Source organism: Salmo salar, chromosome ssa15 (genome assembly GCF_905237065.1).
Source record: "Salmo salar chromosome ssa15, Ssal_v3.1, whole genome shotgun sequence".
Classification (NCBI taxonomy): domain Eukaryota; kingdom Metazoa; phylum Chordata; class Actinopteri; order Salmoniformes; family Salmonidae; genus Salmo; species Salmo salar.
Window position 1 is genome coordinate 25,982,468 of NC_059456.1, and position 13,928 is coordinate 25,996,395.

At 42.9% G+C, this 13,928-nt stretch overlaps 1 protein-coding gene across 3 annotated transcripts in view; it reads right to left on the bottom strand.

Annotated features, from left to right (window-relative positions):
* Nucleotides 1-13,928, bottom strand: part of kif26aa (kinesin family member 26Aa) — a 170,755-nt gene that overhangs the window by 104,546 nt on the left and 52,281 nt on the right. For all 3 annotated transcript variants that reach the window (XM_045695578.1, XM_014143831.2, XM_014143833.2), the window contains exon 3: nucleotides 1,490-1,954. In XM_045695578.1, the coding sequence (XP_045551534.1) occupies nucleotides 1,490-1,954 (465 nt within the window). The remainder of the gene's footprint in view (nucleotides 1-1,489; nucleotides 1,955-13,928) is intronic.

Below are 13,928 nucleotides of genomic sequence, written 5' to 3' on the forward strand. Positions count from 1 at the left end.
TAATGACTTCTGATGCAGCCTTGGGGTGTACTTTATTGTGATGGCCAACATCTATCTATCTACCTGGGTTTACCTAGGACTGACTGGACTGCCATCACAGGAGGTTGGTGGCACTTTAATTAGTGAGGACGGGCTCGTGTTAATGGCTGGAGCGGAATAAGTAGAATGGTTTCAAATATATAAAATACATGGTTTGATGCCATTCCATTCGCTCCGTTCCAGGCATTATTATGAGCCGTCCTCCCCTCAGCAGCCTCCACTTGCTGCCATCATTTTTCATGGGGATGAAGTCTGTCACTTGAATTGGCACTAGCCAAACAACCTTTACAGTTGTTTATAAGAAGAGTGTAAAAAGGAAGGTGAATAGAGTTGCCTGTAACTCTCCGGTGATATGAACCTCAGCTTTGTTTACCTTCTGTAATCCTCAGTGGACTGTGAGTCAGAGGGGATGGCATTTTCGTTTTGTACAGGCTAGATGATGTAGTGGTGTGTTCATTTCATTACGTCCAATATATGGATAGTTTATTTTTCTAGATCAGATAATGTCCTGAGAGGGATGCACAAAACAGTACAAGGTGGATTAAAAGTTATCTGACTAACTACTATGCATGATTATTCTGCTATGAATGGAGTAGGAGGTAAATGTTAAAAAGATAATCTCTAAAATAAGTGATATGACAGAGACTCCCAACTCCATATTGAGCTATGAGCAGGCACCTGCCTTGACACTGGTCATGTCGCCCCCGAGTCCTGATTAACACCCCAAATGACATCAGAGGGTGACATCTCATTCAGGCAGATGAAGGCCCCCTGTGGTTGCAGCCCTGTCATGCCACTTAACTGGAGTGGTATTCAAGACACCTCAGCCTTGAACTAGGAGTGCGAATCATGATGATATGGTTATAGGGCCAGCCATAAAATTGACACTGGGTCATTTAATGAAGCCTAATAAATAAGTGGCCTGAAAAAAATACATAAACTACAGTAGTTTCAGTCAAATACACACTATTCCAGAGAGATGGCAATGTCATGCTCGGCAACCAAACTCCTAACAGAAGCCATGGATGGAGAAATACGTCCTTTCCCATTGACCCTGGTCACAACTCCTAACTCTTTCTAGAGTCACAGCAATTCAAATTGTTCTGCGTTGCCAAGGTAACAGCAAAACCAAGGTCTTTTCTCAGACCTGAATGGTTTTGTCATAGCACATGGAGTATAAAAAAGTAGAATGTGTTACCGTGCAGCACTAACCAAAGTGAATGAAAATGGTAGCCATTCTTGAATGAAAATGGAGGACAAATTCATGGTGTCTTTTTTGCCAAAAAAAACAATGCATTTCGGCTTGAAAGTGTTTGCTAGGTAGCTTTCAGATGAAGGACAAACACGGGTCTGAATACATTTCATAATGCTTAAAAGACCGAAACTGTATGAATGAAGTCTAGCCCAAAATACTCTAACCTAAAGAAAACAAAAGAGAATATGAACTTACCATAGCAGAATGAGGATGATGATCCCTCCTGACACGAGAGACTCTCCACACTCCCTCCAGAAAGTGCTGTGGTATGGGAGTCACCGTGGACTTGGACCCTCCCATGTAGCTGCTCTGGATCCCACCCCAACCCTGGAGTCCCCCCCTGAACCTTTCCCCAGGAATCTGATCATAGAACCTGGGTGGCTGCTTGGCTGGCGAGTCCTCCATGGACCAGTCCTGGCAGGGTAGGGTGACCACGCTGTGGGCGGCAGGGCGGGGGGTCAGCCCTGAGGAGAAGGCTCCAGGATGCAGGTCGGGCATGTCTCCGGTGAGGCCCAGGGCTTTCTGCAGGGCCAGGCGTCTCAGGTGGTGGAGGGCAGTGCCACAGACCTGGCAGGTGCTGTCCTCTCTAGCATACGGGCCCCTATGAGGACACTGGAGGTGCTGGAGCTTGTCGAACAGGAACACGGCAAAACCCGGGTCCTGTGGAGAAACAACGAGATCAGAGTCAACCCACAAGTCAGATCTCAAATATTCAGGTTCGTACAAGATCGAACCATTTCTCTTATTTCTGATATGCCATACTCCTACTGATTCGAAAAAATACATTGCAGTATTCTATTAAAAGACAAACACATTACATAGCCTACATACATGCAAGCACACACACACACAGGCTCCAGGCGGATACCATCACAGAGGAGTGCACACCATCAAGAGCTAGGGTAGTCATGACTACCATATCCACTGATCAACTCAATGGCCTCAATGAAAGATGGGTATCCAAGAGTCTCAACGAATACAACACAGCTTCAGGAAACAGTTAGCTGTATAAGGATGTTAGTGATGCGCGGGTTGACTCATAGACCGCAGTCCCTGTGGATATGGGTCATGAAATATTGAGAGAAAACAATGCATTGAAAATCCATAAATGTACAATTCTTGTTAAATTCATATCTATAGGCTACATTGAGGTTTTTCTTTCATTACTTTTATCTGGCGTTAGTGCGTAGTCTTAAGTGTTAAGGCCTAACTGTAGCGCACCAAATACACGCCAATTGCCAAATACTTTGGGGCAGAAAAAGTTTACGTTGATCCGCTGAGGCAAAAAGGATGTTTTTTTTAATTCAATAAGAGAAAAGCTGCGAAATAGAGAGTTTAAAATTAATTGAAGGGAGGGCCAGAACAGTAGCCTAATGTTGGGGAAAGATTTGGTGAAGTGGTAAAATAGAATGATAGCAGTGCCGGCTATGTCACATGTGGTGATTGTGAGGCGCTATACACATTTGAGAGTCACAAGAGGAGGACTTCAAAATGACGTGTCAAGGGAACTGTACTGTTCAGATGGGTTGAATGGAATAGTAGCCTAACTGAAATCTTGACGCTGACTGTAGGTCTATAACCTCTCACATAGTCTAATATAATATTAACTCCTGCAGAATTAAGTATTTCTTGCAGTGAAATGATACACCAAATGTACATTTTAACTCGGGAACAGGAGTGGAGAAATATAATTTACTTCATTCAGCATCTTGAGAGAATGAATATGTGGTTAGGGACCGTCTGTAAAGGTACTATCTTAATCTGCATCATAAAAGCAGATAGTATTTCAGCCACTTAAATGTACATGTTGGGTAGTTTTCACAGCTTTTATTTCCTTAAAACCGGTCAAACTGATGTCATTTTTAGAGTCGCTTAATTTTCTCCCCGGTCCCTAGACATATTTGCTGCCCGAGAGAAGCAGAGATGAAAGATAAAACTTTACAGATGTCAACTAGATTGAAGCATTCATTCTATTGATTTATGACATTATTCTGGTGAGTCTTCCTAGGTAAGTCTCTAAGATCTTTGCACACCTGGATTGTACAATATTTGCACATTATTCTTTAAAAAATTCTTCAAGATCTGTCAAGTTGGTTGTTGATAACTGCTGGACAGCCATTTGCAAGTCTTGCCATAGATTTTGAAGACGATTTCAGGCAAAATTGTAACTAGGCCACTCAGGAACATTCAATGCCATCTTGGTAAGTAACTCCAGTGTATATCTGGCCTTGTGTTTTAGGTTATTGTCCTGCTGAAATGTGAATTTGTCTCCCAGTATCTGTTGGAAAGCAGACTGAACCAGGTTTTCCTCTAGTGTTTTGCCTGTGCTTAGCTCTATTCCATTTATTTTTATCCTAAAACACTCCCTAGTCCTTGCCGATGACAAGAATACCCATAACATGATGCAGCCAACGCAATGCTTGAAAATATGAAGAGTTGTAATGATGTGCGATGAGAGTCGGGAAGCAAGTTCAGGGAGTGAGTGTTTTAATAAATAAACATAAAATAACACACGAATAACATAAAATAACACACGATTACACGAACAACGAACAGAACTGACACAGGAACAGAAACAATGACGACTGGGGAAGAAACCAAAGGGAGTGACATATATAGGGCAGGTAATCAAGGAGGTGATGGAGTCCAGGTGAGTGTCATTATGCGCCTAACGCTGGTGACAGGTGTGCGCCCTAACGAGGAGCCTGGTGACCTAGAGGCCAGAGAGGGAGCACACGTGACAAGAGTGGTACTCAGTGATGTGTTGTATTGGATTTCCCCCAAACATAACGCTGTGCGTTAAGGACATAAACTTAATTTCTTTGCCAAATTTATTGCAGTTTTACTTTAGTGCCTTATTGCATACAGGATGCATGTTTTGGAATATTTGTATTTTATACAGGCTTCCACTCTGTCATTTAGATTAGCATTGTGGAGTAACTACAATGTTGTTGATCCATCCTCAGTTTTCTCCTATCACAGCCATCACAGTCAAATCTGTAACTGTTTAAAAGTAACCATTGGCCTCAAGGTGAAATCCCTGACCGGTTTCCTTCCTCTCCGGCAACTGAGTTAGGAAGGACGCCTGTATCTTTGTAGTGACTGGGTGTATTGATACACCATCCAAAGTGTAATTAATAACTTCACCATGCTCAAAGGGATATTCAATGTCAGATTTTTTTTTGATCCATCTACCAATAGGTGCCCTTGTTTGTGAGGCATTGGAAAACTTCACTGTTATATGTGGTTCAATCTGTGTTTGAAAATCACTGCTCAACTGAGGGACCTTACATATAATTGTATGTGTGGCGTACAGAGATGAGGTAGTCATAAACAAATCATGTTAAACACTATTATTGCCCACAGAGTGAGTCCATACAATTTATTATGTGACTTCTTAAGAACATATTTACTCCTGAACTTATCTAGGCTTGCCATAAGAAAGGGGTTGATTACTTATTGACTCAAGACATTTCAGCTTTCCATTTTTAATACATTTGTAAAAATTAAAAATACATATAATTTTACTTTGACATTATGGAACATTGTGTGTAGGCCAGTGACACAAAATCTCAAGTTAATTAATTTTACATTCAGGCTGTAACACAACAAAATGAGGAAAAAAGGGAATCATTTCTGAAGGCACTGTATATCCTGTATTATAGTCAAGGCTCATCCTATATAACTACGACTGTACTCACCTTTTTTATTAATATAAGAATACTAATGTCTATACACACCATCATATACATATCTATTTATATTGCTCGTTTTAATATTTCAAAATGTCTTAATTCCTTTATTTTTATGTTTTTTATGTTTGTATTGTTTAGGTATTACTGCACTGTTGGAGCTAGGAACATAATAATTTTGCTACACCCACGATAACATCTGCAAAATATGTGTACGTGACCAATACAAATTTATTTGATGTATCTAATTATAGAAAAGTTGACTAAGAAATAGCCTACCAAAATGTTGGAAATCATAAGCAGAAACATAGGCCTACCTAAAAGCCTGTGAAAAAATCTCTCAGCCATCTCTGACTGTACAGCGAATTTTCTATATCTGCGGATGGGTTAATAGTAATTGCGGGCAGGTGAGGGTGAACAAACATCTGACCCGCACATCACTAAAGGACGTTACTCTAACAGGAAACTGTTCAGACCAAGACATTTAGAGACTACCTAAGGGCTCAGATCGGTAAAAAAGAATCCCTCCTTAGCAGAAAAGATAGGATGAGGCATAGAAGAAGGATAACACACGCAACAAAGATTTTTTTGCTCAAAGGTTTCCTTCCTTGATGGGTGGTGTAAGATATCTGCAGGGGTAAATATGAATGTGAGCCAAGAGAAAGACCTGAAAAACACCCGCTGTACTGTACTACCTTAACATCTGATTGAGAACATCTTTTTACAGAATAGGGTAGTTCAACAATGTCTAGTAATATCAACACAACAAGTTGTTGAGTACTCATGAGGGATAGATTACTGAACTCATCGCTAGACACCTTTTTTAAAGGAAATAAACGCAGCTGAACACATCTATTACCATTACCAACACTCAAACACTGTGAGTGAAATGTTTCCCTTTCAAATCATTATTCAAACACCTTGCCAAGAGGTCCTGATTCTGAAAAGTGACTCCCACATCTGAGCGAACTTGAACGCACACTGAACTCACGACAGCTGCTCGCAGTACCTCAACAACACACAGTGCACAACTCCTCTATCCTCGCACTGGACATTGTATAAAAGTTGATTTAAGGTTGGTAATAAACTGCGCTTGGCCCTGCCTGCGGTTGTGTCTCAGGCGTGAGTGGGAGTGGGAGTTCCCCTCCTATATGTCACTGAGGTTTATGTTGTGTTGGAGTGAGCCGGAGGTCAGGGGCAGAAAGAGCCATCCTCAGCAACAGTGCTCGATGATTGAGTGCTTTTGTCTGGGGCAGTGGAGCATGGGAGGGGGCTGACAGGGGGTTGGGTACTGGTGGACAGGCTTTGCCAGATGCTGCAATCTGTTCTAGGCTCCAGGGAGCTCTGCGTTCCAACGACCTGTTCGTTATCTGACTTAGATAACTTTTTGGGATAAAAAAACAACATTGTTGAGAATGTCTCTCGTGATTTTGCGCACAATGTCATGCGAGAGGAATGAGTGGTTCTTCTGAAATAGACAGCCTTATCACATGAGACATGACTGGTGGATGAGAAACCAAATACAAAGGGACCCAAACTAAAAAATGCCCAATTGAGTTAGTTATTGCCTTCTGTCTGGACTCAAATTCTTGTAATATCAGCTCTTGTGTGTCTGTAAGGTAATGCATAACAAGCACTGGTGTGTCTGTATGGTAATGCATAACAAGCATTTCCCGTAACAATGATACAAAATGGTCTGGCTTTTGTCAGTCTATAATCTACGTTTTAACAGCTGTCGAGCTTCTAAAAGTCCTGCACACAGATGGAAGCTCCCGGTACGACCCAGAGTCTCTCAAAGACCATCCACCCTCCCCCCTGACTCGTCAATACCCACTTGTGTACCGCAGGCCCAAAAACAATCCTATTGGAAGGTCTTCTCACTTTGTCCAGAGATTTAAGAGCATGATGTTGGCTGTGGTTCCTACTGTCAAAATGGATGCCGGAGTCCTTTGCCAGGAGAAACAGCAGGGTTGTGACCTCCCTTTGTAATGAGTCAATGCCTTTGAATGGGAGAATGTCTCCATGTCTCTGCTCCGAGTGTGTCTGCGCTGGGCCCTGCATACCCATAGACCCAGACCCGGGTGGCAGTAGCCAGGCACACTTTGGAGACACTCCAGACAAGAGGCTTTTGGGGAGACATTGCGATAGTTTACAACCCCAAACCTGCTCATCATTGCCTTTGTCTCATGGCCCGTTGAAAGAGACAGACTGTGGAGTCTGGTGAGGGTAAAGGCGTAGTACTGTACATCTGTTTGAAGGGATCCCAAAGACGTGAGTGACGTTGTTCAACAAGTGTCAGTGACGCTATCAACGGTGGCGGTGCTGAAACCTGGTTTCCACATTTGAACTGACACAAGACAGTCCAATATTATCATTCTAATATCACACTGAAATTGAAAGGATAGTTATTAGGAGAGTACACCTCTTGAAATAATCCCATTTCTATGCCTTCTGGAGGAAGCGTCCTTAATGAATTTACACCATGGGACTTCACTGTAAAACAACCAGGGGAGAATGACATATTGTTATTGATGACAGTGTCAACAGTGTAGAGAATGAGACCTAAAGTACTGTCACCTGGGTTAGGAGTGGCTTCTCTTTATAGATCTCTCTGAGGAGAATACACCTGTGTTCACACAGTATTGAAAGTTATGCTGAGACATACATACAAATACTGTGTGTAAACTGTATAGGTTTCTGATTACAGTGATATGATAGGGGACAAAGAGATGTTTCTGATTACAGTGATATGACAGGGACTAAGAGAAGACTACTGTTTCCAACATACATTCCATCCCAGTCTTCATGTTCTCTGCTTTCTGTCTGCTTCCTTCTCTTTACAAACAGACCAGAGGGGAAATAGTAGGTTTACACTATACAGCAGCAAGGATACAACAGCCAATTCTAATCTATACTTTCTCACACAAGTGTGTCTCCTGCACAGTTTATGGACTTCCTACCACAGCCTGTTGAGTTAAGCTGTTAACTAGCCACACAATGCGGCCATGTTTTCTTAAACTTCTAACGCCTACACATACAAATACGGGTACCGCGTCATTAACAGTCGATGCCCAGGGTGTTTAAACAACAAAACAATGGTGTTTCCCCTTTCTCCCTTCTCCTAATGCTTGAGAAACTGTTGAGACAGACGTGACTATTCTTTCTAAATTGGCCCCTGGTACCCCTGGTGCCTATGAGGGTACAGTGGTTCTACAGTGGACCAGCTGGAGTCTGCGACTTCTAACCTCCTTGCCCCTTACTTTCCCACAGGTACTGAGAGAGCTTGGCCTACTGTGAGGCCAACAGAATTACCTTTTGCATGTTTTATCAGATGTAGAGATGGAGGTTAGGAAACCATAATAATAGCCCTTGTCACGACTTCCACCGAAGTCAGTTCCTCTCCTTGTTCGGGCAGCGTTCGGCGGTCGACGTTGCCGGTCTTCTAGCCAACATCGATCCACTTTTCATTTTCCATTTGTTTTGCCTTGTTTTCCTACACACCTGGTTTTCATTTCCCTCATTAATTGTTATGTATTTAACCCTCTGTTCCCCCCATGTCTTTGTGTGGAATTGTTTGTTGTAAGTCAATTGGAGGTGTACCTGTGGATGTATTTCAAGGCCTACCTTCAAAATCAGTGCCTCTTTGCTTGACATCATGGGAAAATCAAAAGAAATCAGCCAAGGCCTCAGAAAAATAATTGTAGACCTCCACAAGTCTGGTTCATCCTTGGGAGCAATTTCCAAATGCCTGAAGGTACCACGTTCATCTGTACAAACAATAGAACGCAAGTATAAACACCATGGGACCACGCAGCCGTCATACCGCTCAGGAAGGAGACGCATTCTGTCTCTTAGAGATGAACGTACTTTGGTGAGAAAAGAGCAAATCAATACCAGAACAACAGCAAAGGACCTTGTTGTTAGGTATACGTAAATGGCTGTAAGGGAGTCAGGCGCAGGAGAGCAGATATTGGGTAGCAAATGGAGCCTTTTGTTAGGCGAACCAAAAACACACGGCACAACGAACACGAAATACAATACGGATTGACATAACCCAGCGCAACCAGTCGAACGTGCGGATACGTGAAACAATAAACAATCCCACACAAACACTTGGGGGGAACAGAGGGTTAAATACACAACAAGTGATTGAGGGGATTGAAACCAGGTGTGAGGAAAAGAAGACAAAACAAATGGAAAATGAAAAGTGGATCGATGATGGCTAGAAGACCGGCGACGCCGACCGCCGAGCACCACCCGAAAAAGGATATGACCCGACTTCGGCGGAAGTCGTGACACATGTGAAGATGCTGGAGGAAACAGGTAGAAAAGTATCTATATCCACAGAAAAAAACAAGTCCTGTTTCGACATAACCTGAAAGGTCGCTCAGTAAGGAAGAAGCCACTGCTCCAAAACCAGCATTAAAAGCCAGACTACAGTTTGCAACTGCACATGGGGACAAAGATCATACTTTTTGGAGAAATGTCCTCTGGTCTGATGAAACAAAAATAGAACTGGTTGGCCATAATGACCATCATTATGTTTGGAGGAAAAAGGGGGAGGCTTGCAAGCCGAAGAATACCATCCCAATCGTGAAAAACTGAGATTAAATGTATTTGGCTAAGGTGTATGTAAATTTCCAACTTCAACTATAAAAAAAAATATATATATATATATATATATATATACATACATATATATATACACACACACACACACACACACACACACACACACATTTATATACACATATACTCATTTATATACACATATTGAGCCATAGGCCTTTATACTAGGATTGCATTTAACTGTGATCATTATGGCAAATGGCAGTGCATATGGTTCAGCACGTGGAAGGATCATTTCCCACCAAAATGTAATTTATAACATGTTTGAACATGAACAACTTAGTACACTTAAGCAATGAGGCCCGAGGTGGTGTGGCATACGTCAAATACACCACAGCTAACGGCTGTTCTTACGCACAACACAACAGCCCTTAGCCGTGGTGTATTGGCCATATACCACAAACCCCCGAGGTGCCTTATTGCTATTATAAACTGGTTACAAACATAATTAGATCAGTAAAAATAAATGTTTGTCATACCCATGGTATACGGTCTGATATACCACAGCTGTCAGCCAATCAGCATTCAGGGCTCGAACCACCCAATATATAATATAGTTTATATCAATGCATTCAATGTCAAGTAAAACAAATAGCGAACATTTGCACCTGAACTGAACATTAGAGAATTGAGTTATTTTTTTTACCTTAAATTCTCGGCCCTACCAGGTCTTATACCAGGTCTTATTTTCTCTGACGACAGTATTCTCTCCAAAAACACCAGCACGCAGGTGGGCCCACAAGCCCGAGCAAGGACCTTTTCCAAGCACGGGAAGAAGTTCTTCAGCGTGCTATCTACTTAACTTTTCCAAAACGAACTAAACAGAGACGAACATAGTGGTCTCTCTACTCTCTCACAATGTAAATCACATAGCCTCTCTCATTCACAGATGACAGTTGGGCGTTCCAGCAGCAGTTGTGGCGGCTGTAGACACTTCAATAAACAAAGATTATCCAAAGTCCACTTCTACCGCGTCGCAAAGTCACTCGTTTATTCTAACCTAGACTATCATATGAGAAAATGCTGAATGTTGTGTCTCGCAAGTGTATCGCCAATTTGCGAATATGTCCTTGGATACATGATACAACTGTAGGTTAAAAAGTAATTGCATGTTCACTGAGTTGGACTTAATGGATATATAATTTGATTACCTACCAGTATTTCCTTCAAGGTTAAATTATATTTGTTGGGTAGTTCTATTTCTACTCTTTCTAAGTTGTTTTTCCAGTTGCTCTGTCTTTTCAGGCTGCATAGACCTAGGCCTACAGAATAACCTGCAGCTTTTATTGCATTGTTAAACACACAAGGCATTCACCTATAAAAAGTTGAATACACATTTAAATGTCATATTGTCACGTCCTGACCAGTAAAAGGGGTTATTTGTTATTGTAGTTTGGTCAGGGCGTGGCAGGGGGTGTTTTTCTGTGTGTTTTGGGGTTACATTCTATGTCCTTTTTTCTATGTTTGGTATTTCTTTGTTTTGGCCTGGTATGGCTCTCAATCAGGGACAGCTGTACATCGTTGTCGCTGATTGGGAGCCATACTTAGGTAGCCTGTTTTCCTTTGGGTTTTGTGGGTGGTTAATTTCTGTTTAGTTATCTTAACTGACAGAACTGTTTGGCTGTCGTCTTTTGTTTATTTGTAAAGTGTTCCATTTTTCCATTAAATTACAAACATGAGCACTAACGCCTTGGTCTACTCCATTCTACAGTCGTTACACATATACAGCAAATGAAATGCATAAAATGAAATATTATGGCAAAGGGTGATGCAAAAAATATACCAATGATCTACAATACATAATAATAAAGGGAGTAAGTAAACAAACAAAAAAGCACACCGAAAATGGACTAAATATAATACATTTGCACCTGTGAAAACAATGTGCTGTAAGAACACTGCACTGTAAGAACACTGCACTGTAAGAACACTGCTCTGTAAGAACACTGCTCTGTAAGAACACTGCTCGGTAAGAACACTGCACTGTAAGGACACTGCTCTGTAAGAACACTGCACTGTAAGAACACTGCACTGTAAGGACACTGCTCTGTAAGAACACTGCTCTGTAAGAACACTGCTCTGTAAGAACACTGCACTGTAAGGACACTGCTCTGTAAGTACACTGCTCTGTAAGAACACTGCACTGTAAGTACACTGCTCTGTAAGAACACTGCACTGTAAGGACACTGCTCTGTAAGAACACTGCGCTGTAAGAACACTGCACTGTAAGGACACTGCTCTGTAAGAACACTGCGCTGTAAGAACACTGCACTGTAAGGACACTGCTCTGTAAGAACACTGCGCTGTAAGAACACTGCACTGTAAGGACACTGCTCTGTAAGAACACTGCGCTGTAAGGACACTACACTGTGCTGTAAGAACACTGCTCTGTAAGAACACTGCGCTGTAAGGACACTGCACTGTAAGGACACTGCGCTGTAAGGACACTGCACTGTAAGGACACTGCTCTGTAAGAACACTGCGCTGTAAGGACACTTCACTGTAAGGACACTGCTCTGTAAGAACACTGCTCTGTAAGGACACTGCGCTGTAAGGACACTGCACTGTAAGAACACTGCACTGTACGAACACTGCACTGTAAGGACACTGCTCTGTAAGGACACTGCTCTGTAAGGACACTGCACTGTAATGACACTGCTTGGCAAGGTTAGAACACTAGACTACAGTATGTCAAAAAGAAACAGTGGAGAAACAAGTGTCTGCAAGCCTTGCCCAGCAGTGAAACTGCTCCAAAGTGTAGGGTTAATTATATGCTCCTAACATAAAGTCAGCAGTCTGCCCGCAGATGTATCTTCATGGTGCCACAGGCCTGTATCCTCTCTTATTCTGTCTGGCTAGGGGTTTAAAGCCCACGCTCCGGTCTCACAGGCTGCTGACAGCTGGGCGCTAGCTGGCTGTTCATTCATCGGGACCAGTCACTAGTCAAGGCATGGTGGTATCCCTGTCCCATAGCAGCAGACGGGCAATTGTACAGCAAGCTGATGAAAGAATCAGAATCTCATCTAGTCTAGTCTACTAATCTAGGACCCCCTTCATAAGGATGGCTGTTGGGAGCTGCTGGGAGCTGTTGGAAGCTGTTGGGTGCTCAGTGTGCTCTATCCCAGAGTTTACAGAATAAGGGTGGTGATGGATGAGTTTGAGAGGGTTTTGGGGATTAGCAAGGTGCACTTCAGGAGATGTCTTCTCTAATGTTGACAGGTCCTTTTCACGATGTGGCAAGCTATTATAAGACGGAGTTGATTGTAAAATAGAATTAAAATCAAATCAAAGTTGATTGTACACAGATTTGTAGATGTTATCGCAGGTGCAGTGAAATGCAATTCATTGTGTGCCGCAAAGAGAACAAGTTCAGGCTTTCAGAAAGTGGGTCAGCGCCACACACAGACAGGTTAATGTTGTTGGATGATTGGTTGTGTCGTGTTATACCAGTGTTTTGTTTCCTTTCTTTTGCCTGTAGCTCCAAGGTCTCACTGCAAACAGGAAGGTGAATTCCATAATGCCAACCACCCCACACACCCACCCCTCGCTCCCCAGCCACCCCCACATCATAGTCAAAACATAGAGCAGCCATGTTGAGCATATTCATAGGGCCAGCCAGATTCTAATTAAAAACCCTGTGTAGAACTCTCTGGCAGCCTTCCAAATGCTCTGCGTGGCTGGGGGGGGGGCTGGGTACAGTACTTTGACAGAGAAGACAATATACAACTCGCCATTCAACCGATAGACCTCATACAGGATTTAGGGGAAATGGGGGTGTTGGGGGTGGTTAGTTGGGGGAGTGGGGATCTTCGCCAGAGGGTCCTTCTTCAAACGTGTCACTCACTCCATCTCCGGCTCTACTTGGACTGTGACTGAGGTTCTGGCGGTACCGCTACAGTTGGTGGCCGCCGTCAAGGCAAATGCCAAGTGTCATTTTCTAATGGAGTTTTTCATTGTTTGACTGTATTATCCGACACTGCTTCTCTCATCATAAACAAGTGTTATCAAAGTTGGCGCCCCCCCCCCCTTGGGTTGTGCCATGGCGGAGATCGTTGTGGGCTATACTCGGCCTTGTCTTAGGACGGTAAGTTGGTGGTTGGAGACATCCCTCTAGTGGTGTGGGGGCTGTGCTTTGGCAAAGTGGGTGGGGTTATATCCTGCCTGTTTGGCCCTGTCCGGGGGTATCATCGGATGGGGCCACAGTGTCTTCTGATCCCTCCTGTCTCAGCCTCCAGTATTTATGCTGCAGTAGTTTATGTGTCGGGGGGCTAGGGTCAGTCTGTTACATCTGGAGTATTTCTCTTGTCTTATCC